General features: G+C 65.1%; 2 protein-coding genes across 4 annotated transcripts; one reads left to right on the plus strand and one right to left on the minus strand.

Moving 5' to 3' along the window:
- Positions 1 to 167: 167 nt before the first annotated feature.
- On the minus strand, positions 168 to 15,722 carry PACSIN1 (protein kinase C and casein kinase substrate in neurons 1). 3 transcript variants are annotated; one of them, XM_083812132.1, is made up of 10 exons: positions 15,597 to 15,722; positions 4,977 to 5,109; positions 4,165 to 4,321; positions 3,828 to 4,063; positions 3,588 to 3,743; positions 3,102 to 3,277; positions 2,700 to 2,820; positions 2,481 to 2,602; positions 2,010 to 2,203; positions 168 to 1,662 (listed from the first exon to the last, which is right to left on the minus strand). In XM_083812132.1, exons 2-10 carry the CDS (start codon positions 5,037 to 5,039, stop codon positions 1,553 to 1,555), a joined length of 1,335 nt encoding a protein of 444 aa, XP_083668258.1. In that variant the 5' UTR covers positions 5,040 to 5,109; positions 15,597 to 15,722; the 3' UTR covers positions 168 to 1,552. The 3 variants fall into 3 exon arrangements, with proteins under 3 accessions (XP_083668258.1, XP_083668256.1, XP_083668257.1); XM_083812130.1 differs by lacking the exon at positions 15,597 to 15,722 and adding an exon at positions 11,265 to 15,559; XM_083812131.1 differs by lacking the exon at positions 15,597 to 15,722 and adding an exon at positions 5,484 to 5,616.
- A 1,648-nt stretch (positions 15,723 to 17,370) lies between these two features.
- Positions 17,371 to 22,637, plus strand: LOC310886937 (small ribosomal subunit protein eS10). Its single transcript, XM_083812192.1, has 6 exons — positions 17,371 to 17,524; positions 18,275 to 18,424; positions 18,808 to 18,979; positions 21,911 to 21,988; positions 22,227 to 22,282; positions 22,550 to 22,637. The coding sequence occupies exons 2-6, from the start codon at positions 18,275 to 18,277 to the stop codon at positions 22,589 to 22,591; spliced, it is 498 nt and encodes a 165-aa protein (XP_083668318.1). The 5' UTR covers positions 17,371 to 17,524; the 3' UTR covers positions 22,592 to 22,637.
- Positions 22,638 to 24,403: the final 1,766 nt, after the last annotated feature.

Below are 24,403 nucleotides of genomic sequence, written 5' to 3' on the forward strand. Positions count from 1 at the left end.
GGTACCCCTACCTGGGGCTGCCTGGGATGTGGCTGGGTTTTGGGGGGACGAGGGGGGTTCGGGGGCTCGCCCCAGGCTGGGGTTTGGGGTCTGTAACCCCCAGAGTTGCCTCCGGATCGGCGCACGCCACCGAGGACCCAGACCCGGAGAACGCTTACAGAGCTCGGTTATTTTCTCTTGCTGCTTTAGTTGTTGTATCCACGGTAATACGATCACAATATATATATATATTATATATATACTTCTTAAATTACACAAATAATGTACAAAAAACCGGGGTGCATTGCTGAGACAGGTGGTCGGTTAGGTTTTTTTTCTGACTTGTTTTTTTTTTTTTTCTTGTTTCCCATTCGCGGACCTGGCAGGGGCTGGCGGTGCCCGGCGCTGCGCTCCCTGCTCCCGGGGGAACGCCTGGTCCCTGGGGCCAAAAAAATTCGCCAGCCAACGGAGCGGGCTGGCGAGGAGAGGGGGGGGATACGTGGGGAAGGCATCGGCGTCAATGCTGCTGAGGGTGGTGGCGTGGAAAAAAAGTGGATGATCAGAGAAGAGGGGTAGGGGTGAGAGTGCTGTGCGGGGGGCACCCATGGGTGCTGAGGGGCTCCGGTCCATGCTGATGCTGCTCCCAGAGCCCAGGTGCAGGAACGGGGTGAGCCTGGTGCGTGTCCCCCTGCCCCTGCTCCCGTCCCTCCTGTGCAAGACCTCAAGAAGGGGTCGGAGGGGACGGTCCCCAGCGGGTCCCCGCTATCCCGGGCTGGCTGTGGGGGGCTGGCGGCAGCGTGGGGCTGCGGCGAGGTCCTCGGGGAAGCGGCAGCGCTTTTAGGATCTGGTTTGCCCGGGATAAACGCCCTTGTGGAGGCCGCTGCTGCTCCCTGCAGCGCAGGCAGGGCTTTGGCTTGGAGAGTGGTGGCGGCACCCGGCCACGAGGAGGAGGAGGAGGAGGAGGAGGAAGCTGGAGAGATGCCACCAAGCTCCATGCTGGGGCTGGTCCCCCCTTGCTCGGTGCCCCTGGACGGGGGCAGGAGGGGACGTTGGTCCCCTTCCTTCGGGGATGGAGGATGACTCGGGGAGAACACGGAACTGACAAAAAAATCGACGGAGCAAAACCCCGTTCCCTCTCATTTTCGGGGGGGGGGGGGGGGGCGAATTAGGTTGGTCCCAGGAGCTTCAGCGCCGTGCATTTCGGAGCGGTTGCGGCCAGTCGGGAGGCGGCTCAGGATTTCAGTGTCTGTGACAGCCACCAGCCAGGAGCTCTCACCGGCTGGGCTTTGAGATCTTGAGGTATCGGCTTTTCGCTCGGCAAATCAGCTAACGCAGCGCGGACAACGTCATCTTTCGCTTCACGTTATCTTAGAAGAAGAAGAAAAGCGGCTATGCAAAATACTCTTCGGAGACAACTCTTAAAAAAATAAAAGCTTGGTCGGAAAATATGTCTGAATCTCTAACTGTGAGGGGTGACGGACCGGACGGCGAGACGGCTGGCTGGCTGGCGGAGAGATGAGACAACGGAGGGTGGATTTATCTGCGGACAGCGACGAGGAGCACAGCACAAGACTTAGATTGCCTCCACGTAGTTGGCGGGGTAGAGACCTAGCTGCCCGTTGTCCAAGCGCCCCTTGCACCAGCCTTGCTCGTCTTCTTCACCCAGCTTGGTTAGCTCATCGCCTGAAGCAGGAGGTAGAGAGGTGAGAGCTCGTTGCGGGCGTTGGGGCCTCTCCTTCCCCAAATTTCTCCCCCGGATGGGGCTGCTGGGGGTTCTGGGACTGATCCTCAGCAGGTTTGCAGGGCGGAAAGGCAAGGGGTGCCCCATGAGACCTCACGTGCCCTGTCCCACCACCCCTCCAGTCCCACCCTGGGTCGCGCCTTCCCCTCTCTGCCAAACGCCACGGTTTTGAAGAACCGGCATAACCCTGACACAATTCGGGGCACTTTACACCAAAAAGCACAGCCGTGAGACCCGCAGCTCGGGCGGACGCCCCGCAGGACAGCCCAGCGCCCGCGAGGCTCCGCACCTGCTTTGAAGCTGAGCTCGTCCTGCTCCTGCCCGTCGTAGTCGTACAGTGCCCGCACCCGCACGCCCTTCCCCGCCGAGTCCTCGTCAAAGGGGTTGGTGCCGCCGTTGGCCTCGCTGGCGTTGAAGGAGTTGCTGCCCTCGTCGTCGGACCACTCGGCGCTGTAGGTCTGCCCGCGGTCGTGGCTGCTGATGCTGGGGGGTGGAGGGGGGAAAGGAGAGGGGATGGCGGGGCGGGCGGGCACCGGCCGAGGCCGAAATCCGGATGGGCGCTGCGGATTTCCCGAGCTTACGGGGAAGGGGGGCTGGACACCAGTCTAACGGCCAGCGAGACGTGGAGGGAGGATGGAGCAGAGCGGTGGCCGTCACCAGGGACATCCCACCCGCCTCGGGTGTCCCAGTGGCACCAGGAACGTTTGCCCAAGCGAGTGCTTGCTGCATTTGCTGTGTCCCTCTCCCCGATGGCCCTCACCTCCCGCGCTCGCCCGCCGACGCGCCGGTCTCGCCCGAGCTGACGTTGGTCAGGGTCACCCCCTCGCCCTTCTTCATCTTCTCCTTCCTCGTTATCGTGTGCGTCAGGTCCGGGTTCCACTCCTGGGAGCACAAAGCACTCACGCTCAGCACCCCGACACCATGCGGGGGGCAGCTGGTACCCATTTCGGGGGGGGGGAGAGGGGGTTCCGAGCCTCACCTCGAACTGGGGCCAGTTCATGGGCATGCCGGGGCCACTGGTGCTGCGGAACCACCGGAGATCCTCCTGCGCGTCCGAGAGGCGGATGGTCTGCTCCAGCTCCCGGTAGACGTTGGCGTAGCTGCGGGGAGAGGCGAGGGGTGGGGGGGCTGCGGGGATGGACCCCTCCTGGGGAGCCCTGGTGGTGGGGACGAGGTGGGGAGATGCCCCAGGCCGTGGCACCTCCGAGGGGACAGTGGGAGACGCCGCCCTGGCACCTCTTGGTGCCCACAGCGTTGGCCAGAGCCCCCTGGTATCGCAGGGGATGGGTTTGCCTGGAAGCACCCGGTCCCTCCAGGGCTTGGTTTGCTTTCTGGCCCTGTCACGGGTGTTTTCTGCCCAGGCAGCCAGGGGGACGCCTACCTGCTGCTCTCGGCCAGGTTCAGGTGCCTCTTGATGTCCAGCAGCACTTCCTTGAGGAAGTTGAGCCTCTTCTCCTCGAACTGCTGGCACTGCTCGAAGACCTGCTCCATGCTCTCCATGTACTGCGGGGTGCACTTGTTCAGCTCGTCCAGCACCTTCTCGTACTTCTCCTGAGTCTGCAAGGAGCAGGGGGGGGTGCCCCAGTTACACCAGCACCCCGAGAGCCTCCACAGGGCAAAATCAGCCTGGTGGAGGGAGAGACCTTGCCCCAGCAAGAGGGGCAAATCTCTGCCCTGCTCGCACTCCCCCGCCACTTCTTGTGCAGATGCACGGGGACAGGAATAGGGGAATAAATGGCCATAAATGGGAATAAATGGCCATGAATGGGGAATAAATGGCCATGAATGGGGAATAAGTGGCCATTTCTGGTGCCCGATGCTGTTTGAGCCCGGAGCTGAGCTGCCCCGCGGCGCTGCTGGCTCGCACCTTCTGCACGTCTTGCTTGCACTTTTCCACTTTGTCCTGGAGCTTCTTCTGCTGCTCGGGGGTGTTGGACTGGTCCGCCTTGCTGTTGGCTTCCCGGGTCATGGCCAGCTTCTCCTCCTTGCAGGCCAGGTGGTAGGCTTTCTTGGCCGTCTCCAGCTGCGGAGAGAAGATGGGGGGGGGACGTGAGGACAGCAGGGACCCGGGGGTCCCACGTGTCCCACGCCGCGCTTCTCCTCTCACCTCCTTGAGCTTCTTGGCCCAGGGCTTCTGCGCTTTCCGGAATCCGTCCTCTGCCTCCTTGGCCTCCTTGAAGCCTCCCATGATCTGCTTGTGGTAGGCGTCCTTCTGCCAGTTCTTGACCTTCTCGAAGTCGTCGTTCAGCAGGCTGTTCTTCACCTCCTGGTGCAGCTCGCTCACCTTGTCCGCCTCCGTCATGATGGCCCCCCACGCCCTCTCCAGGCTGCCGTACTGGGGACCTGGGGGGGGCGGAGGGGACGGGTGAGCACCCCCCTGCGGCCCCGACCCCCCTCCGGTGACCCCCGGGGGTCCCGGCTCCCCGCCGCCGGGGCCGCGGTACCTTTCTCGATCAGCTGCCTCCACCGCTTGGACCAGTCGGTGAGCTGCTGGGCGTAGGACTTCTCGATCTTGGCCCTCTCGTGCACGCAGTTCATGAGGTCGTTGCAGAGCCGGTGCCCGTCATCGATGCGCTTCACCGTGCGCTTGTAGTTCCCCACCTGGCACGGGGACGGGGACGGGGACAGGGGTGGGGATGGGGATGGGGAAAGGGATGGGGATGGGGAGAAGGATGAGGATGAGAAAAGATGGGAACAAGGGTGGGGATGGTGATAGGGATGGGGATGAGGATGAGAACAGATGGGGACAGGGCCAGGGACAGGGATGGGGATGGGGACAGGGACGGGGACGGGGACGGGGATGGGGATGGGGTTGGGGATGGGGATGGGGATGGGGATGGGGATGGGGAGAGGGATAAGGATGAGAACAGATGGGGACAAGGATGGAGATGGGGACAGGGATGGGGATGAGAACAGAGATGGGGATGGGGAGAAGGATGGGGATGAGAACAGATGGGGACGGGCGTGGGGATGGGGATGGGGATGAGAACAGAGACAGGGATGGGGACGGGGACAGGCAGATGTGGGAGCAGTGACCGGGGGTGCCCCAGGGGGGGTGCAGCGATGGAGGTTTTACTCCCAGCCACCTCCTCTCCCTCCCTGAGGGCTGGTGGGGCAGCACCTCCTGCAGCCCCCCCCAAGGACACCGCAGCAGGGACGCCCGCGCAGGGCTGGATTCGGGAAGGGAGGGTGCTGCCCTGGGTGGTGGCGGCGAACGGGGACACCGTGGGGACAATGGGGGGTGGCTGGGGCTCACCTCCCAGAAGCTGTCGGTCGTTTCCTCGGCGGCCGCCGCCGACTCGTCGTAGGAACCCGACATGGCTCCCGGGGCGGCCTCGGCCGTCGGTGTGGGCGCTCGGTGGCTCTCGGGCAAGCAGCAGCCTCATGCACTGGGGGGAGCAGAGGGGTCGGGGGGGGGGGGGCAGCAGCCTCGCAGGGCCGAGCAGAGACCCCCAACCCTATCCCATCCCACCCCACTGCATCCCCATCCCCATCCCCTGCGGCACCACGGGGTGAGCACCCAGCTTCAGGGGATGGGGAGGGGGACAGAGCCATTCCGGCTCCCCTCCTGTGCCCCCCGCAAGCCCCCCCAAGGTGCCATGCAAAACCCAGACCCTCCGCAGGCATCCAAGCCCTGCTCGAGCCCCAGGGTTTCTTATGCAACGTCTGGGCAGGCAGAGCCGCCGCAGAGCCACCGAAACCCTAAAACCTCTCTGCTGGGATGGAGAAACCAGGGGAGGGATGCGGGGGGGGGGGCCCTTACCCGGTGGGGGCTCTGGCCCGGCCACTGCGCATCCCTGGGGGAGCCGCCGAGTGGGGGGAGCGCAGCTGGGAGAAATTCTCGTCCTGTTATTCCAGCCTAATCCGTCCTGATCTACAGAAAAACGGCATCCCCGTGGCGTCACGTGGGCCTGCTGCATGGCTTAACCCTTTGCCTCTCCACCCGGAGAAGCATTTTTGGGGCTGGGGGGACGCCGGTGGGGCTGGGGACTTGGCCAGCAAGGTGGCACCGCACGGGGACGGAGAGGGGACCGCGGGAGCCACGGGCATCGCTGCGACCCCTCCTGCCCCGGCTCCGGGCAGCGCTCCCACGGGAAGCGCTGGGCTTGTCCCGCCTGGCGTCTGCCACCAGGGTGGCAAAAAGCAGCCCAAACCACCCCAGTTTTCCCCAAAGGGGCTGCGGGAGGGGGGATACGGCCACACGGTGCCACGCACCATCGCAGCCGGGTCACAGCCTGCCCTTGGGAGAGGGTGATGGCCGGGGGGGGGTGCACGGGGTGCCACCCATGGGACCCAGCCCGCTGGGTGCCCGCTCCCTCCCCCGGCTGCGTGCTGCCAGCCCCGAGCAGCCGTCGGGTTCGGGGCACGGAGGACGGGGTGCCGAAACGGTTACTGGAGCGCCGCGGCCGGGCTCGCTGTGCTGGAACTAACAGAGCCTCGCAGGGATTTAGTGATATAACCACGAATCCCACCAATCCCCGCGCCGCCCTCCCCAGACGGTTAAAAATAAACGCGTGACTGTCCCTCGCCCCGCCGCGGAGGCGCAGATGGAGGGGACCGCGGTGCCGCCGAGCGCCGCCAGCACCGGCCCCGCGCGCCCGGCGACGCGCAGCACCCACCCGCGCAGCACCCGAGCACCCCTGGCACGGCCACCGCCCTCCCCACGGGCCAGGGTCCCCGACCTTCGTGCCCACCAGCCGCGCCACTGCACCTCCGCGGGGCCCTGGGGTGTTTGGGGCCGCTCTGGGGTTGTGTTTCTGCTTCTCCAGCTCTTAATTTTGTCGCAGAGGCTGCGCTGGCAGCGCGAGGGCATCCTCGGGGCGATGGGGGTGAGGGACCCCATGGAGGGTGCACGGCCCCGGCTGGGGGGGTCCCGTGGGACCCCCGGGCACACGAGGCAGTAGGGCCGTGGGGCACTGCGGGGTTTGGCTGCCGCAGCTTCGCTCCTCGCTGTGATCGGGTCCGAGCCGCAGCTTGGGGGTTATTTTTGGCTCTGCATCACTTCTACAGCTCACGCTGCCGCCTTGTTGCCTCTCTCACCGCCACACGCGCACGCAGCCGTGCACGCACACCCGTGTGCCCCTCCACGTCCCCAAACCCATACAGTCCACCCCGGCCCCATGCCCACCGCCCCGGGCAGCCTCGTGGCCCCCCAGCCACCCTGGCCCCACATCAAGGCAGCGGGCGGCGATGCCCGGTGGCCGAGCCGCGCTGTGGCGAGCTGCCAGCCCCAGCTGGGTGCCGCTGCACCCAGGGCAGCAGGGGGGGGCTTCACTTCACCCCCCCCCAAAGCTGCTGGAGAGGAGCTACGGAGGATTTTGCACAGCGCAACGGTGAAATTTGTCTCAGCTCGTGCCCACGCGGAGGCTGGCATGTCCTTGGGTTGATCCCACAGCTGCCAGTCCCCCTGCACGTCTCCATCCTTCCTGGCACCCTGCTCGGTGCTGAGCGCTGCCGCAGCCCGCCGACGGAGCCGCTGGCATCGCAGGGGGTCTCTGCCCCCGTGCGGGCACCGAGCTGGCAGAGAGGGGCCGGGGACGCGGGCGCTGCTCCCGTGCAGGCAGGAGGCTGCTGCAATGCAGAGGGCTGAGGCTGCCGGTGCCGCGGGCACGGGATCCGGGCGTCCCTGCACCGAGGGATGCGGCCGGACCCAGGCTGGACCTGCTCGGCCCGGGCAGGCTGAGGCTGGAGGCAGGTTGGTTGCTCTGCCTCCGGCGCAGCCTCGCTGAGACGCGGCCCCAGCCCCACTGCAGCCAGGACGGGGCACGGCACGGGGAGGTGGCAGCTGTCTGCGTGTGTCCCCATCCTGCCCCGCTTGCTGGGGGGGCCAGGAGGGGCTGCGCAGCCTCCCGGGGGTGGTTTTCCTGCTGCGAAGAGCCCTTTGCCAAAGCAGGATCAGAGCGACGCGCGGCGAGGAGGGGAGCAGAGCCCAGCCCGTGTCCCTGTCCCCATCCCGCCCCAGGCAGGGGGGTTTGATCTGGTGATAACGCAGAAGGAGCTGGGGCTGAGCCCTGGTGCGGGGCTGCGAGCGCTGACAGGGCTGGGAGGAGAGGCGGTGACTAATTCCTGGTGAAAATACCCAGGGAAGGGGGGAAGCCGCTCTGGCAGCTGCGCTTGGTCTGCAGGAATCAGAGGGACGGCCCCACACGAGCAATAACAGGGCTCGGTGGGGCTCTGTCCCCACCTGGGGCTGGGTCGGGTGCAGCCCCTGCTGGGCTGGGATCAGCCCGATGGAGGACGTGGGAGCTGCTCTCAAGGTTTTGCTCGATTTTGGGAGCAGCCGAGGGCTGTGCTGGGCCCCGGAGCAGCTCCTGGTGGCGGGGACAGACCCGATCTCCCCCCGCAACATGGGCTCACGATACGGCCGGGTCCCCTTCGCCAGCATTTCAGAGGAGCCGAGCAGCACCCGGAGCTCTCCGACACCAGTCCCTGAGCCCAAACCGATGCCGTGCAAGGAGCCGCCTCGGTGCAAATCCCTCCTGCAAACCCCACGTCCCAGCTCCAGCGCAGAGCCCCAGCCCCACGGCCACCGGGGCGCGGGGACCCTTGCCTGCAGGAGCGCGTGAGCCGGGGCCGGGATGCCGACCTGCTGCGTGCTGCTGCCTTGTGGCTGCTCGGTGGCTCCCAGCAGGGCCATCTCCAGCAGCAGAGAGCTCAGGCAATTGGAAACGGACCAGCTGTCTGAGCTGCTTTCATTGCAATTAAACTCCGAGACCCGGCAAGCCGAGCAACACCCTCGCAAGGAGCCGCAACGCGAGGTAGACGCCGTGTGCCTGGGCAGGGCCAAGGGTGCGCGCGAGGCTTTATCGCCAGGGGCTCGGGCCGTGTTTTAGCAGCCCCGGCTCAGGTGCTGAGCTCAGGGAGGTTATTTCCTCGCCCTCGTTGCAGCGTGGGGCTGGGCGTTGCTCTTTGGGTGGGCGCAGCGCCAGGCGCCACCGCGACGCCCCGCTGCTATACCCACATGGGAACTGCCCACGGCGAGGACAAACGGGCACGGAGCAGCCGAGGGAGCCCAGGGCAGCGCCGAGAGCAGAGTCCAACCGCATGCAAAACCCGCTGGGGAGCCCGGGGAGCACCATCCTGCCCGGGCCTGCAGCCCCGGGGCTGCTGCATCCACCGCAGGCGGGACCCAGCACCCTGGTGCTGTGCGCACGCGTGCACCCAGCGCCGTGGCACCAGCACCTTGGTGCTGCTCCTGCGAGCATTCGGGTGCGAGATCCCCCCCCCCAGCACGATGTCGGGTCCTCGTGCAAAGCTGGTGCTGAGCTAGAGGAGCGGGTGCATGGTGTGCTGGAGGGTGAAGGGCTGATCGCTGCCCTCCCGGTGTCCCAGCACCACGCGGGGATCACCGCGCACCCGCGGCGCAGGGGACGGGCTGCCGGGCTCTGCCCGCAGCATCCTCCGCCAAAAAGGGGGCTGGCGAGGGGAGAGGGGAGATGGGGTGGGGGGGAGCCGGGTACAGGGGGCAGCGGGGAGATGGGGGCTGCGGGATGGGGCCGTGTCCTCCTCCCTGCGCCGCTTTGGGGAGCGGTGGCAGGGGTTTGGGGTGCCTGCGGGTCCCCAACCCAGCGGGGCTGCTCCAGGGGCTGGGCGCTGCTGATTCATGCTGGCAGCCGGCTCCACACCCCGAGCAGAGCCCAGGGCTCGGGGCCGAGCAGCCTGGAGAGGCGCGAGCACGCCGGGGACGGCCTGAACGCGTGTCCGCCCCGCTAATTATCAAATGGAGCCAAAGCCTGGGAGGGGGGGGAGGCGAACCTGGGCCCTACCCAAGCAGTTTCCTCGGTGGGAGCGGGCTGGGCGCAGCTCATGGCAGGGCTGAGCCCCGGCAGGACGGCTCTGGGCAGGATTGGAGCCCTGGGGCGAGCAGCCAGGCGAAGGGGACGGGGGGTCCCCATGTGCCAGGTGCTTTTCCCTGGGGTTTTGGGCAGGGCGGTGCCACGGGGCCGGCTCGGCCCTGGCGCACGAGGTGGCTGCGAGGGCAGCACGTCGCTGGGGGCGAGGGGAAGGCAAAGGTTGGGAAACCTCCTCTGGGAGAGGCTCTCCCAAAGAACCCAGCGCAGGATGCGCCGGGGGCTGTGCCCTGCCCCAGCTGGAGGGGGGGGCAAGCGCTAGGGGGGGTCCGGCTGCACCAGGGACTTGCTGCGCCCAGCTTGGGCAGGGCTCGGAGCTTCCCAAAACCCAGAGGGTTTGCAAAGGAGGTTCCCCGACCCCGGGACGTTACACGAGCCCCGTGTCCCACGGGAGGACGCCCGTCTTGCTGGGCTGCCACGTTGCAGGACGGGGGAGATGCTCCAGGGCAGCTTCGCCTTCTGCGTGCTCTGCAGAAAGGTTCCCCTTCCTCCCCCTCCTCCTCCTCTCCCTGGAGTTATCCTGCTCGGCACGCAGGGCACCCATCAAAGTCTTCCAGGGATTTTTTACGAGCCTCGTGCAGGTTTCTGGAAATATGCGTGGCATTTGCAGATAACGCCGTGTTTCCCCCCCCGGGGGAGCTCGCAGCGGGGCTCGGGGACTGCGGCTGTGCCAGGAACGCGGACAGGCTCCGGGGGCTGCGGGGTGCGGGGAGCTGGAGCAGGATTATCAGCCCCACGCAAGGGGTCAGGCCTGGGGAAGGGAAACTGCTCCGAGCCTCAGCTTGCGGGGTTTCGACCTGCCTGCTGCCTCTGCAGCTTTTCTCAGCCCCCCCCTTCTTAGCTCGCTGCTGTAAACAAGGGTGCTCCGACTCTCGAGGGGGGATTTTTGCGGTCCCAGGAGCAGGGGTTAGGCAGAAATCCCCAAATGAGGTTTGCAGTTAATCCAAGAAGCAGCAGACGACGGTGCCGGAGGGTACGGTGGTGGTGCTGGCCCCCTGCTTCTGCATCGGGGAGGGGGGGAGCCAGAGCATGGGGTGCTGGCTCGGGGGGGGGGGTCCCATCCCCGTCCCCTCGGTGGGACAGGGCCGGGGCTGGCGGTGGCGGGAGGTGACCGGGGCCGAGCCTGGGGCCGTGGGGTGCTGCATTCAGCTGCCTCTGGCGGGGGAAGGAGGCTTGGGGCCAGAGGGGGCTCAGCAAGGGGGTAGGAAACAGGGGGGGGTGTTGGGGGGAAGCAAAAGGAGGCAAAAGGAGGGGTTTTAGCAATGGGGTGAGGCGCTCAGTCGGGCAGGGGGGCAGCAGTGACAGGAACAACCCAAGTCCCCGCTGCTGCCTCCTCCTCACCCCCCGCCCGTGTGCAGCTGGGGAAACTGAGGCACGAACCTGGCAGCGCCACCGAGGCAGTGCCCCCTGCCCCAGCACCCCCCCGGACGCGCGCCGGGGCTGAAGGTCACCCGCGTGTCCCCCCCCCAGCTTGCAGAACGGACCCGGGGACGCCGTGTCCTGCCTTGAGAGCGGGCTGCGACCCAGCACCATCCTGCCCGGTCCCTCGCAGCACCCCCTCCGCACCCCCCCCAGACCACGCAAGGCACCCGGGCACCCCGCGCCCCCCCGTCCCCGCGGGACACCCCGCTGCCCCCTTTTCCCTTCCTAGGCCCCCCCCGCAGCCAAAACCCGCCCGGGGGGCTGCCGCTTACCTGGGCCGGGCGGTGGGGGGGGGGCTGCGAGGGTCCGGGGGTGGGAGGGGGGGGTCGGGGAGCTCGGCGGGACGGGCGCGCTGCGTTGCGCCGCGCTCAGCACCAGCCGGGCAGCGGCGGCGTGCGGCCGCGGGAGCGCGCCCAGCCTGCAGCCTCGCGTTGTCAAGACAACGAGGGATGGAGCCGCTGCTTGCAAAGGTTGCAAAAATCATCGGTGGACACCCCCTTTCCCCCCCCCCCCCCCCCAGCATGAAAACACCTTGGCCCGGTGCCCCCCCCGCCTCCCCAACCCCGCAGCGGGTAGCAGCAGGGTGGGCGCTGGCTGCGCCTTTGCGTGCGCCCCAGGGGTGCTGCAGGAGCCTTCCAGGTGGCCGGGGGGTGCTCAGCACCCGCTTGCCGGGGCGCCCTGCTGAGCGGGGTGCCCTTGGGGTGCTGTGGGAGGCAGCAGCAGGGTGCCACCAGCTCGTGCTGGGTGCGCACGGGTGCTCAGCCCCGCTGGGCCAGGCTCCTTTCCCTCTTAGGCTGCGTTTTTTTTGGGGGGGGAGCTGAGTGAGGATCCTAAAGGCATCCTCGTCCCGCTGCCCCCTGGGGTCCTTGCGGCCCGAGCACAGGGTGCGGGGCAGCAGGATGGGACGGAGCGGGGCGCCCCCTCCTCTCCTCCCCCTGGCCCTGCAGGGAGGGCTCCAGGGCTGAGCTCCCGCAGAAACAAAACCCCAAAAAACGCCTCTGGGGAGGCAGCCGGTGCCGCCCCCGCACCAACTGCGCCAGCTGGGAAGGGGCTGGCACGAGAGGGGGCGAAGGGGGCTCTGCGCCCCGCAGGGTGCTGCCCCAGGGTCCTGCCTCCTCCCAGACCCCACAGCTTGTCCCCGGGGGTCTTATCGCGGGGTGCCACGTCCCTAGGAGCCTGTGCCCGTCACGGCCGGGGTGCCGAGGGGCTCTCCAGCTCCCCGCGCCTGCGTTTCCCCCCAGCTCGCGGGTGATGTCAGGGAAATTAAAAGCCAGCAGGAGACGAGCGGGTCGAGCCGAGTAACCGAAGCCGCCCGCAGGAGCTGCAGGAAGGAGGCTGGCTGGGGCCGCGTCTGCCCGGATCGGGTTGCCCGCAGAATGCGACCCGGTCCCTCGAGGCTCAGCCCGGCTCAGCTTTCCCCTAACGAGCGCTTCCAGTCCCTAATGAAGCTCGCTGGGGCTCGCCGTGCTCCTGCGTGCCAGCCCAGCGCGTCTCCCCGCCTCGCAGCTGGCCAAAAAGGGCCTCGTGGTGCTGTAAGGCTGGCAGCAGCACCGGGAGAAGGCAGAGCCAGACCCAGGAGGGCCGGTGATGGGGGCACCTCGGTGCCTGGGGGGGGTTCCCTCGCCCATTTCGGCTCCTTCGCCAAAAAACACGGCCACCACAAACTCCTCCCGGCGGTTCCCATTTCCCACAACCTCTCCTTTCCCCCACGAGTTCCCTCGTGGGAAGCGGCGGCCAATATTGGCAGGAAACGAGCCTTGATTTATCGGGCCGTTTGGCACTCCGCAGTTACGATTCTTGGAGCGCCGTGGCCAACCGAGGAGCAAATTATCCCCGGCCGTGCTGCCAGCAGCCTGCCTGGGCAGCCCCGGGGCGAGCGGGGTCCCCGTGGGGCCGGGGGATGCCCCGCAGGCAGCGCTGCGTCTCCGCAGGGGAGGAGAGAAATGCTTTTCTGGGGCATGAACGCCAGCCTTTGCAGCGCGAAGGGGGGATTTTCGAGCACCGCATCCTCCCGTCTGCCGCCCCGCGGGTCCTGAGCCCTTCCCTGCCCTCCCGCTGCCGCTTCCCACTCGGTGCAGGGGGCAGGAGGTAGTGTGGGTGCCCCTGGGCTTGCCCCGTGCCCAGGGCTCGCCCCCGCCACGGTCCCAGGAGCCCCCCCCCGCCCCGGCTCGCTGGGAGAATGCGAGCGCAGGGCTATTTTGCATCTGTAATTAGCAGCGGAGGATAATTGGCCCCTCTGCAGCAATTACACAGAAAAGCGAGCCATTGTGGAGAGCCCCAGCGCGGGGCAGGTGCTGCCAGAAACCCGGCTCGCAGCGACACAATCCCCTTTTTGTCTGCAGATACCCAGCCCCGCGGGCACCCTCCGAGCCCCATCCGGGGCAGGGGCAGGGTCCGGGACATAAAGGCTCCATTTTTCCTGGGAAAACGCCTTGCCGCGCAGGGGTCGCTGCCTCCTTCCCCTGCTGCTCGGCCCCACGGGGAAGCTCCCTGCTCCAAGGCTCCTCCGCGATAACAACGGCAGGACTCGGCGTTTGCCCTGGCGTTGCACAAATCCCGGCCCCGGTGGCTGCCCCGCCGGGGACAAAGTCTGTCCGTGCCGTTCCCAGCGCCGTTCCCACCCCGGGGTGCCCACGCACGGCCGAGGAGGAGCAGCGGCAGCGGGGGACTGGGGGGTCCCGGCGAGGTGCAGCCCGCACGGAGCCAAAATCGGGCTGTGGCTGCCTGCGGCACGTGGCCCCGGTGCCGGCACCTTCCTCCTGCGCTGCTGCTCCCGGCGCCGTCCCTTCCTCGCCCTGCCCGCGTGCCCGTGGCGAGGCGATGCCCGCCGGCTGCCCAGCCTCGCTCGCCCCGATCCTTTTAGGTAAACGCAGCCGACCCTTTTAGGTAAACCCCGGGGGCTGCAGCCTGGCACGGCGGGGAGAGGCAAAGCCCCAGGAGGGGACGGGGCCAGGCCTGGGGACATCGCTGCAGGCACCCCCGGGATGGGCTCAGCGCTGTCACCGGCAGCTGATCAATTCCCCTCGGCGTTTCTAATCTTCTTCCCAAGCCTCTCCTCTCTCTTTCCCAGCTCTCGTCCCCGAGAGCGAGCCGAGGAGGGCACGGGGACACAGCCCGACGATGCCACCAGCAGGGCCGCTAACCAAAACCATCCCTGGGGGAAGAGCTGATCTCCCGGCTTCTCGTTTCGCCTCTGCTGTGCGCTGCCAACCAGCCGCACGTTGCGGTGCGGGGTCGCCGTGCCCCCCCCGAGCTCGGGGGCGCCCCGTGCCGCAGCAGCTGCCTTGGTCCGAGTTTTATGGCCGGGGCTCAGGGATACGGGAGCAGCTCGGGGGGGCTGCAGGGGGAGGCGCAGCTCTAATCCGTTTAGCAAAGCTCTCGCTTTGCCGTTTCTGAGGCAGGTGGAAGAACGGCGAGGAGGGGACGCGGGCAGCTCGGCGGGGCGAGCTCTCCCCGGTGGGTACGAGGGGCTGGGGGCTGTCCGCTTCTCCCTGGGGGCTGCCGCGGTCGCCGCAGCCTCCCCAGCTCTGTCCTGCGAGGTTTGGCCTTCCCCCTCCATCTCCTCGGGGTGTCCCTGTTCCTGCTGTCCCAAAGGGGCAGAAACCAGGAGATAAAACGGGTCCCTTCGAACCCAGCCTGCTCCCGGGGCCGAGGGCAGGATGCCGCGTTTCTCCCCGGGCGGGCAGGGGGATGCCGAGCGCATACCAAGGAGGCAGGGGGGAAGGCGAGCACAAGCGGCCGCTTGCTCAGCACTGACAGCCCTGACAATCGCAGGCTGTTTGGGGCGGCTTTTTGGCTCCCAGCCCTCTTCTGTGCATTCACGGGGAGCCGGAGGGACCCCGCTCCTGGCGCGGGCTGGCCCATGGGCTCCCGGCGGCGCAGCGGCTGAGCCACCCGCGGTGCCAGCCCCCAGCCTGGTGGGGTGAGCGCGGCCATCCCTGGGGTCAGCGGCCCCCCAGGATCCCCCTCACAATCCCCAGGATCCCTCCACAACCCCCAAGATCCCCCTGCAGCCCCCCCAGGATCCCCTGGGGGCCAGCAGGGCCGCATGGGCTATGGGGGGTGATGCAGCTTTTGCGTAACGCACGGAGCGGGGCGTGCGAGGGTGGGGATGTGCAGCGGCCAGGCCCTGTGTCCTCTGAGCCCCGAGATGCTGCAGAGCCTCTGTGTCCCCCCCAGCGAGACCCCCGCTGCCATTTCCCACCCGTCAGCAGCTCCCCAGGAGGTTCAGGAGGCCGAGCCCAGACCCGAGGTACCCCCACTGCGACCAGAAAAAGCTGGCGAGCCCGGACTTTGGGGGTGAACCCACGACAGAAAGCAAGCCCCGATCCTAGAGAAGTTTGGAAATTGCTTAAAACAAGGGGCAGCGAGCTGCTACGCCAAAATATATCCCCCTTCCCTGCCACGGGACCGTGCAGGGGCTCCCAGGGGGGCAGCACCACCACGGCACACGGGGACATGCCGAACCCCGGCATCCCGTCTGCTTCCCGGGGCCACCGCCGCCACCGTCCCCCACCGCGAGCCCCCTTCCACCGCCGCCAACCTCCCGGGGGCCTGGTGGGCTCCGTATCGCGCCGGGAGCCCCGGGGGACGCGTGCCGGTACCTTGGGCGAGCGGCTGCGGGGAGCAGGGGAGGGCGCGGGGCGGCCGCGGGGCCGCGGAGGCCGGGGGGCAGCGGGGGCGGCCGGGGCGCCGGCGGGGAAGCCGTCAGCTCCGTCTCGCTCGGGCTGGATCTGCACATTGGGAGGAAGGTCACGGCAGATGGGGAGGAGGGGGGTAAAGATCAGCACGGAGATTACCGAGGCATTTTTAGCCAGCCAATCGCCGCCCCGGCCCGCCGTAATGACTCCTTCGCAGCACAAGGTGAAAACGCTACCGCAGGAGCGGCGAGGAATAAGCCCAGGAGGCTGCGGGGGGGGGTTCCCGGCCTCCCTGCGGGCTGTGTCTCCCCACGCTCCTTCCTTCCCCTTCACCCTTTCACTCCGCAGCCCTTTTTCCCCGCTCTCCTCTCCCCGTGCAGGGAGGGCAGCCCCAAGCCACCACATCTCCCCCCCGGTGACCGTGGGTATGGGGACCGCAGGCAGCCCCCGGGCCATGCAGGATGGACGGGGAGCACCTCGCTGACACCTGGACGTGGCATTTTTTGGGGCAAACAGGCGGCATTTAGGGCACAGGGGCGGGGAGCACCGCGTGCTGGCGCCGGTGGTGCTGGGGGAGCTCGCTGGGCCGGAGGAGGAGGAGAGCGGGAGCGGCGCTGGCAGCGCTGGGCGTGTGTCCCGCGGCCTCCCCGCACCTGCACGTCCGTCCTGCTCCCCCGGGATTTACAGCCAGGGGTTTACAGCCCGGCTCCAAAGGGCGCTGCCGGTTCCTCCTCCCCTCCAGCCCTTCCCTGAGGGCAGGGCTGGTGGCAGTGGGGGGCTCGGGCCCACGAGGGGACCTGAGCACCGAGGCTCTGGGCCTCCCATTGAGGGGCTGCGGTGGAGGCAGGGAAGCCAGAGCCCCGCCACGAGCGTCCCCGTGTAGTGCGTCCCCAAGGAAAACAGACACGGTGGAGGTGAATCTGCTCCTCCCCACCGGGAGGCTGCCCCCAAGCACCCGCAGAAGGCTGCGGGAGCCTCCCGTGGGGAATGTTTCAGCCTCCCCAAGTGGAGGCCGTGCTCGGAGCCCTGCCCAAGCCTCCCCTGCGTGGCTCAGCCCCACGGGCGGCCTCCCGCTGAGCCCCTCATGCCGTGCCCGGGCCAGCGTGGGGCGTACGGGCAGGGGTAAGAGCGAGGCCAGCCTCGAACACTAATCCGTGGAGGATGATCCCGGCCACCGGCACTGCAAATCCCATCGCTCCCGGGCAGGTGTGGGAGCCGCAGGGGCTGCCCTGGTGCTGGTGGGGCTGGGGGATGAGGGGCTGGGGGACGAGGGGCTGAGGGGCGAGGGGATGGGGGGCGAGGGGATGGGGGACGAGGTGACGAAGGACAAGGGGCTGGGGGACGAGGGGACGAAGGACGAGGGGCTGAGGGGTGAGGGACTGGGGGACAAGGCGATGAAGGACAAGGGGCTGAGGGATGAGGGGCTGGAGGACGAGGGGCTGGGGGACGAGGGGCTGCCCTGCACAGGGGGCAGCTCCTCCATGATGGAGGCTGGAGGAGGAGGAGGAGGAGGCTGGTGGCAGAGGCAGGTGGCAGAGGCTGGCGATGGAGGCCATCGCTGAGCACCTGGCCCCTGGCACGGCCCCAAGGCTCTCCCCGTGTGTTTTTACTGGCGCCATCAAATATTTAACAGCCACGTTAGCGGGGGTGGGGTGGGGTGGGGGGTGTGACACTGGGAGGGGCAGAGACGCCCCAGGGGACGTTTACAATCAGGCACCGCGCGGGGCACCCCCGTTCTGGGGGCCTTCCCATTGCACTCAGGCAGCGCCGCGGACACCTCTCCCTTCCCCGCGTCGCTCATTCCTCCAGGAGGGGTCCTCCGGGAGGCCGGAAGCCGCCGCGCCGCGCACGCGCCCTCCTTTTCCGGTCCGGGCCCCGCCGCCGCCGCCACGGTGAGGCCGCGCTCCGGGCCCGCATCGGGCTCGCATCGGAGCCATCCCGGGGCGGCGCTGCGGGGCAGCCTCCGGGCAGCGATGGGGGGACGAGGCCCGGCCCTGCCGGGGGGAAATCGCCGGGATGGGGCGCCCTCGGGGCCCGATTTTGCGGGGCGGGAGGGCCCGGGGGCGGTAGGCCGCGGGTAGGCCCCGGGGGCGCGCTCCGGGAGGCCGAGGCGAGCCCCGAGGCCGGGAGTCCCTCTGCCCGGGGGTGTTTGGGGCGCTCGGGGGAGGCTCCGGTAGGGTCGGGGCGAGGTTGGGCAGCCCGGGGCCACGGGGGGGAGCCTGAGGCCGGGAGGGAAACCGGGAACCGGGGGATGCGGGGCGGGGGGGGGGAGCAGCCTCTGGCACCCACCGCGGGGCTGGGAGAAGCGCTGCCCTGAGCACCGGCACTGCCCCACCAGCCCCTGTCCCTTTTTCCCTCTGACAGCAGGTGGCTTAAACGTAGACTTTAACGTGAGGCTACGATTTAAAGCCAGAAATCCAATTTAGTGTTAAAAAGCCCGAGTTTGGGGTGCTGAGGAGCTCGCGTGCTGGATTTTAGTTCAAAAAGGCCTTTAGGAGACAATCTCCTGTGTTTTTTTTAGCATTAGGCTTTTCGTACAAACCACCACTGTGGTGGTTGTTTTATTTCTGGTAGATGTTCGTCACCTGAACATGTTCGTTTTGAACCAGCAGTGTTGACTCTCTGCCTCCCTCTTGTTTAAGATGTTGATGCCCAAGAAGAACCGGATTGCCATCTACGAGCTCCTTTTTAAGGAGGGCGTGATGGTGGCCAAGAAAGACGTCCACATGCCCAAGCACCCCGAGCTCGTCGACAAGAACGTGCCCAACCTCCACGTCATGAAAGCCATGCAGGTACGGAGGGGAGGGCGCAGCTGGATTCGGGCACGCGAGGCTGTGGGTGCTGTCTGGAAATAAATATTGTCACTTGTTAGCCAATAAACTCTGTCAGACGTCGCCTGGTGTTTGCTGTTTCTTTCCTAGTGCGGTTGTTTTCCCATTTTCTTGATTATTGCTATTCTCCCTCTACTTACTCTGCTGTTCTTCACAGCTACAGGTGTTTTTTGTGATCCCCAGCTTTCTTTTTTTGAAGCTGTGATGCTTTTGCGTGTGGTACCCTTATATTTTCTCACAAAACGGGAATAATGCTATAGTTTCACCTTGCATGTGCCGACTTTTATCTGTTTCCAGCTTTTTGCCCCCAGTAACTGGGAAATAACCGAGAATTCTTCCCCTAGTCTCTGAAATCCCGCGGTTACGTGAAAGAGCAGTTTGCGTGGAGGCATTTCTACTGGTACCTGACCAACGAGGGCATCCAGTACCTGCGCGATTACCTCCACCTTCCCCCGGAGATCGTCCCCGCGACCCTGCGCCGCAGCCGCCCGGAGACCGGCAGACCTCGGCCCAAAGGTAAATAAATAAAAGCTGGCTGGGAGGCGGCTGTGGCGGCAGGGGGGAGTGGGGAGCGAGGTGATGGTGTGGGGAAGCAGCTGGGTTCCGCTGGTTTCGGCGCAGACCGGCGTGAGTCGCTGTTGGTTTTGGGGTGCAGAAACGTTTTGGGGCGTGGGAACCTCGGTGGTTGGTTCGTGGGGGCACGGGTTTTGTTGCTTTCGCGTTCGGTGCTGGTGCGGTGGGGTAGCGACAAACCGGAGGGGGGGGGGGAAGGGGGCTGTGATGGGAGCAGGTGCTCGAGCCCTCTCGGAGGGTGCAAGCAGGTGGGATCGGTGAGGGCTCCGGCTGGTGATCTGTGAGGCAGGCGGTGCCCGTAGCTGCCGGAGGGCTCCTCGGAGCTCCTGTCCTCTGATGAATTCTCCTCCGGGGAGCTGCCTGGGGGGCTGCTGGGCTTCCAGGACTGCAGACGGAGGGACCAGGCTTGGGGTCAGCTGTAGCGAGACTCAGCGACGGGAAGCAAAAGCAGCGCGTCTGTGCGGGGCGCGCTTCACGTGGGGATTTGCCTGGTGCCTGAGCCCAGGCTGGCCGCTCTGGCTGCGTGCGGTTCGGGTGCTGTTAGGTGAGCTGGGTTGTTAAAGCCGCCTTCAGAAAGCTCCGCTGGGTGCGTGGGGCACACCAGGTAAGTGAGACGCGCTGGTTGTGTTCCGATTCTTCTCGGTGGGTTTTCCAAACCCCCGAGCGCAGTGCCTATCCAAGCAGGTGCGCTGCTCCTGCAGAATCCTCAGCTCGCCAGCGGCTGCCTCGCGGGCTTCTCCCTGCCAAACGTACCCCAAACCCACCCTGAAGCCTCTTGCGGGTGCCCGAGGTGTGTTTCCGGGTGGTACTCTGTCCAGCTCCCAAACAGCAATGTGACAGGAAGCTTGGGCTGCAGATCTGCCTGCGCTGCACGCGGGACACGGACGCCGCGCTTTTTCCCTGCGGATGCCCTGCGCCGGGCTGCGAGCAGCTTGGGAATCGTTCCGTCCCCTTCCGGGGGGAGCGAGGCTGTGCGGCCGGGCGGCGGGAAGAAATTTGGGGGCGTCGAAGCCGCTGCTCCCCTCGTTGGGTTCGGAGGTTGCTGCGTTCCAGGCTGGCAGTTGGAGCGGGAAGGATGTGCGCGTTGCTGGAGTGTGTTGGGGAGTGCTCTGCGAAATGCCTCCTGCTCGGCTTTCCCGGTGTGGAACGCGGGCTGTAAAATTGCCCGGGGTCTTTGGGGAGACCAAAACTGCCTGGAAACGTGGAGAAATGAGAGAGAAGAGAGAGAATCACCACAGCCCGGGCTGGCGGAGCAGCGCTGCCAAGTCTAGGGTCGAGAAATCCCCTGAGGCAGGAGGGAGCGGGTCTCCTGCCTGAGGAGTCGCCTCCTGCCCAGCGATAGCAGGGTTACGGGATGCCTCAGGTGAGGACTGACAGGGGAGGCCTGCGAGACAAAACTCCTGGCGGGCGATAGTTTGTGCTTCCTGCTTCTGAGCCGCATCCCAGCCCGGCCGGCAGGGACGGGTGCTGCGCTCAGGGCAGGGGCTGTGGGCTTGGGCTAGCGAGGAATTTTGCCTGCAACTCTCGCAACTTGGTTTTTCAGCCAAACAAAATCGCAGCATCTGCTTCAGAAGGAAGAATGGCGCTCAGACTGGGAAGGTGACGGTTTCTTTGATCTCAGGAGCTTTGGATGTTAACAGATTTCTTCTTCAGAAGCTGTGTTTCTCCGGAGAGCTCAGGAACCTGCATCTCTGGTGTTGGGGGGGGCTTCTACAGTTGTAGGTTAAAATTTGCTCTGGGTTTGTACCGTGGGGAAGCGTCACGCTGCCGTGCCAGCGACCTTCAGTGCGCACCTGGGCAGGGCTAGCCGGTAGAGCTGAGAGTTGTTGTTAGGACAGCGCTGATTCCCTGTTAATTACCCGTTTCTCTGTTAATTACCCATTGTCTGCACAAACTGGGAGCAACCGAGGTGTGCCGGACTCAAGCCTTGCAGAACTCGACTGGCTTCTTGAACTTTTGGGGCCATTTCTGGTGCTTTTGTGCTGTTCTGCCCGCTCTCAAGTGGGGCTTGGTACAGCAGCTGGAGCGCTCGGTGTGGAGCAGGTTTTAGACTGCTGCCGAGCTGGTATTTGTAACGTGGGTCTGTTCCTAGAAATGAAGGATGGACAGATGGAAAGCTGAGAACAAAACCCCACGAACCGCTGGCACAGAGATGTGCTGTAACGGTTTAACGCAGAGAGAAGAGAGGGGAGTGTGGAAGCACTCGTAGGAAAAGTTACCCAGCTTGCACTCCAGCGGGCAGCGGTTGTGGTCGAGCCGTGGTTATAAAGAGCTGGTTTGTGGGGGGGATTCGTGGGAAGCCCGGAGACCTCGGTCTGGCGCAGGGGGAGAGCGTTTTGTCTTGGCTCTGGGGAGCTCTGGGAGTCACCCAGAAACCGACATTTCCCCCCCAGGTTTTTCCTGCAAGCGTTGTGTCTGGTGTTAATCTCCCGTTACACAGATAATCCGCTCTCAGATTTATTAATCTGCTCCGTTGGGGGGGGATTTGTGAGACCGATAGCGTGGCTGTGTTTTAGCTCGGGATCAGGATGTCGGTTCGTGACTTAGCCGGGAACGAGCTCGTCAGATGCAACAGATTCCCCGTGCCTCTGCTGTCTGTGTGGAGCTGTGTCGGATGCCGTAATCCAGTTTTCACATCATTTACGAGTTCTGCCCAAGTGCAAGCTGGTGCCCTCTGGTAGATTTTACCCGTCCGGTGAAGTTTTCCTTGCTCCGTTGCTGTTCCGTTTAGGTTTACGTGCACCGAGGTGTGAGATGCTGGCAGCTGTAATGCATAACGGGAGAGGTTTTTCCCACCTTCACATGATGAAGGGCCACACGTGAACCAAGCTGTCCGTGCCCTCTCTAAGTGTCTGTTGCTGTTTTTACTCACAGGTCTGGAAGGGGAACGCCCCGCGCGCCTTACTCGGGGAGAAGCCGACAGGGATACGTACAGACGCAGCGCCGTTCCACGTGAGTGTGCCGAGCTCTCTCTCCGTGCAGCTTCCCTCTTCGGGAGAATTGTTTCCGGCGTAGAGCCCCTTTTGAGAAGGGAAGGGGGAAATCGGACTCTTGGCGTGGCTTAGACACTTACACGGCAGAATTCGTCCGTATCTGCTCACGGATACAATTAAATTCTGTCGGGATGGGCCGTGGGGTTCCCAGCAGTGGGGTCTGGGGGTTGTCGTTAACTCGTTCTCTCTCTCTCCAGCTGGTGCTGACAAGAAGGCTGAGGCTGGTGCTGGAGCAGCCACCGAATTCCAGTTTGTAAGTGTCTGTGTTGGAGTTGGCTTTCTTTTCTGGGGGCTTTGAGTAGGAGGCATTGGAGAGGTCAGATCCGCGTGCTCGCCAGTGTGCTGCTGCCCAGGCAGGTCAGGTGTTGGGCCCCGATCCTCTCGGGGCTTGTCAAAGCGAAGCGAGGTTGGGGAAAGCCACCAGCTCTGCCACGGCGTCGGCGGGTTTTGCGCTGAGTGTATTTGCTGCTGTCGCTTGCTTGAAGTGGCGCCTTCTAACGCTCTTCCTTTTCTGTTGCAGAGAGGTGGATTCGGTCGTGGACGTGGTCAGCCTCCTCAGTAGAAGTTCCTGCTCATGTTTTGTGTATAATAAAATAGGTGAAAATGCCGCCCGGCTTCCGTCAGGGTGTTTTGTTGGAGTGCCTGAGCCCAGAGCTCACCTAGCAGAGGGGTGACTCAGATGCTTGGCGCGCCGTGCCGGTGGTGCGGTGCCTCCTGATTTAGAAAACAGGTTACGGGAAGGAAGTTCCAAGGTTTGGTGACTGCTGAGGTAAGGCTTTGCTAACGTGTAAAGGTGATTCCTAGGGAGGGATGAGGAGCTCTGGCTCAGGGCCGCACAGAAGTGCTGCAGGCAGTTTGTCGGCTCTGCCCAGAAAGAAATTCAATCCTAGTAAATCCGCAGAGACGGTTCTGTTTCGTAGACAGAAAATTCAGCCAGTTCGGCTGCGTTGGCCCAGGGTCCTCCGTGAATTGAACGCGGACAATGCAGGCGGGGCAGCGTTCCCTCTGTCCTCGTTCTGAAATCACGGGGTTAATTAACCGGGGCTTAACGAGGGAGTTGTGACAGCATCTGCTGTCTGGAGCTGAGCAGAGCTGGGACGGGTCCCCTGCAGTATGCGGCCTGCCGGTAGATGTCACCCGCAAACTAATAATGGGATGATGCTGATGGGGAAGGGCTTTCTGCAGCCTCACGGGTTGGGTGTTGTGGGGCAGCCGTAATGTCAGGGAGGTGTGAGGCAGCCCACTGGGAAAGGAATTGCTCACAGCCCTGATTCGGGGCTGAGGGGAATGGTGGGCACGTAATTAGCTTTGTTAATGGGAGCTCTGAGGAGGTTGGAACTGCGCAGAGACTTCAAGTCTTTGTTGTAATTAACTGCTGAAGTTTGTAGGCTGGGATTTAGCTAAAAGATGACTGGATTTAGCCAGGATGCACTTCACAGACTAATTCCTGATGCAAACAGGCGTTAAAGGAGCTCGTTCTTCAACTTGCCGGTGATAACCGTGAGCTTCTAGGTTGTCCAGATCCATGGGGGCTTTTCCAAGTTCCTACTTCACGTCGTGGCGATGTTTATGCGTGCTCCTGTGCATTTACAGCTGTGCTGCTATTTGGGGAGCAGTGTTGTGCTCAGCAAAATGTCCAGCGTTCTGTGAAATTAAGCAACTATCAACTCACTTGGAGTACCTGAGCAGGCAGCAATGGGTACGGAGAGCTAAATGTTTTATTTAAGCTTTTTTTAAAAAGAGCGTCTGAAGGGAAGATCCACGTGAACGTGTATAAATTTCTTTTGTTTTGGGGTGAAGAGCACCAGTCTAAAGGCAGTGCCACAAAGGAAATATTACGTTTTTTAATCTCTGCCCCATCTCCTAACCTCGTGCTTCACCCAGCCAGGGCTCTGTGTAACTGGGGCAGGGGGCAACCAGCTCCTGGCCGTGCCCTCGGAGCATTTTGGTGGTCGGGGTCTCAGCCCCCCGCCTGCTGCCCTCCCTTCTCTGGATGCTGCCTCCATGGGGTGCTGCCTGGCGGGGCCTCCACTGGGCCCAGGCCCCGTTTATCCGAGAAAAACCCCACATCACAGCAGTCTGAAGGCGGATGACCCCTCTCTTTTTGCCTGTCTCCTACTGAAGCCAAACCAGATGCTGAGGGCGGCACCCCAAAGCACTCACCTCCCTCCTGACCCCCCAAGGAGCCGCTACCGGGCTCCCCAGGACCTGAGCCGCTTCCCAGCGAGCCGGGGCCGTGCTGGCACCCCCCCAGCCCGGGGGCAGCCCGAGGTTCTGCCTCACGGCCCCCCCGGAGGCCGGTTTTTAGCTGCCCCCCCCCGGCGCGGCCCCGGCCCTGCCCTTTGTTCGCTGCCCCCAGCCCGCGCTCCGCCGC

The sequence above is a fragment of the Anser anser genome, assembly GCF_964211835.1.
Source record: "Anser anser genome assembly, chromosome: 27".
In the NCBI taxonomy this organism is placed as follows: domain Eukaryota; kingdom Metazoa; phylum Chordata; class Aves; order Anseriformes; family Anatidae; genus Anser; species Anser anser.